This window comes from Fukomys damarensis, unplaced genomic scaffold, assembly GCF_012274545.1.
Source record: "Fukomys damarensis isolate Sample0158 unplaced genomic scaffold, DMR_v1.0_HiC HiC_scaffold_19, whole genome shotgun sequence".
NCBI lineage: Eukaryota > Metazoa > Chordata > Mammalia > Rodentia > Bathyergidae > Fukomys > Fukomys damarensis.
In genome coordinates, this window is record NW_022900931.1 from 62,290,705 (window position 1) to 62,291,838 (window position 1,134).

General features: G+C 58.4%; 1 protein-coding gene across 1 annotated transcript in view; it reads right to left on the bottom strand.

Moving 5' to 3' along the window:
* Positions 1-1,134, bottom strand: part of Ppp1r13l (protein phosphatase 1 regulatory subunit 13 like) — a 15,752-nt gene that overhangs the window by 8,371 nt on the left and 6,247 nt on the right. The window contains exons 3-4 of the mRNA XM_010614650.3: positions 911-1,053; positions 6-209 (exon numbers count right to left, since the gene is read on the bottom strand). Coding sequence (XP_010612952.1) covers positions 6-209; positions 911-1,053 — 347 coding nt within the window. The remainder of the gene's footprint in view (positions 1-5; positions 210-910; positions 1,054-1,134) is intronic.

Below are 1,134 nucleotides of genomic sequence, written 5' to 3' on the forward strand. Positions count from 1 at the left end.
TAGGCTTCGGGCTGCAGGTAGAGTGGGGTGCGCGGCGAGGACGGCCGGCCCTTGGGTGACAGTGGGCTGTACGGGTGCAGGGTCGGGGCACTCTCGGAGCGTCCGAACGGTGAGTCTGCGCTGTCGGTGGCCGCCTTCCGCGGGGAGCCTCGGCTGCCGAAGGACTCGGGGACGGGGCTGGAGCTGTACCGGGATTGCTGTGGGGAGACCTGGACAGACGTTGAGGGATCAAAGGAGACATTCGTGGGAGGGTCACCGAGAGTAAGCAAAGGGAACACTGAAAGTGAAACCAGAAGCCAGGCCTGGTGGTACACACCCTAAACCCAGGCTCGGGGCGGCTGGGGCAGGATTGAAGTGTGAGCCCTTCCCGGGCAGTTTAGGGAGACCCTGTCTCGAAATTTAAAAAAAAAAAAAATCTTTTTAAGCAAAACAAAAACCGGGGATGTGTAGTTCCATGCAAATGCCCTAGGTTCAATCTACAATTTGGCAAAAGAAAGTTACCCCGAGAAGCTGGACCTAGGCAGAAGTTCAGGCCGTGAGTTTAGGTGAGGTGTTGGTGAATGAGTGGAGCTAACCCTTCGCGGTCCCCTTTGGGCGACTTAGTTTTAGTTTTCAGTTTGTTTGTTGAGACAGGGTCTTGCTATGCAGTTCAAGCTGGTCTTGAACTCATGATGTAGCCCCGGCTCACCTTGAACCAGCAGCGATCCTCCTGCCTCAATTAGACATGGGCCAACATGCCCAGCTCTTTGTGCACTTAGGAAAAGACCCCTTTGCACACTGGGGTCCTGTTAGATAGCCATCTCTAAATGTCCTCGAAGACCCCACAACCATAAGGGGCAGCTGTGTTTGAAATCCACACCTCGGGACGTGGTGAGAAACTCTTTGGGGGTACGGGCGGGGCCCAGCTCACCCTAATGGGGGCTCCGGCCTGCGAGCCAGGAGGCGCTGGTGAGTCTGACCACAGCGACTCCAGCTGCTTGGTCAGTTCGTCCACCTTGGCAGCCGCGGTGTCCAGCTCCATCTGCTTCAGATCCATGTGCTTCATGGCCAGCGCTGCGGGACGGAGGGGCGGGGCTGGGTGAGCAGGGAGCCTAGGGCTGGGTCCCGCCCCTCCGGGCCCCGCCCCTCCCGCAC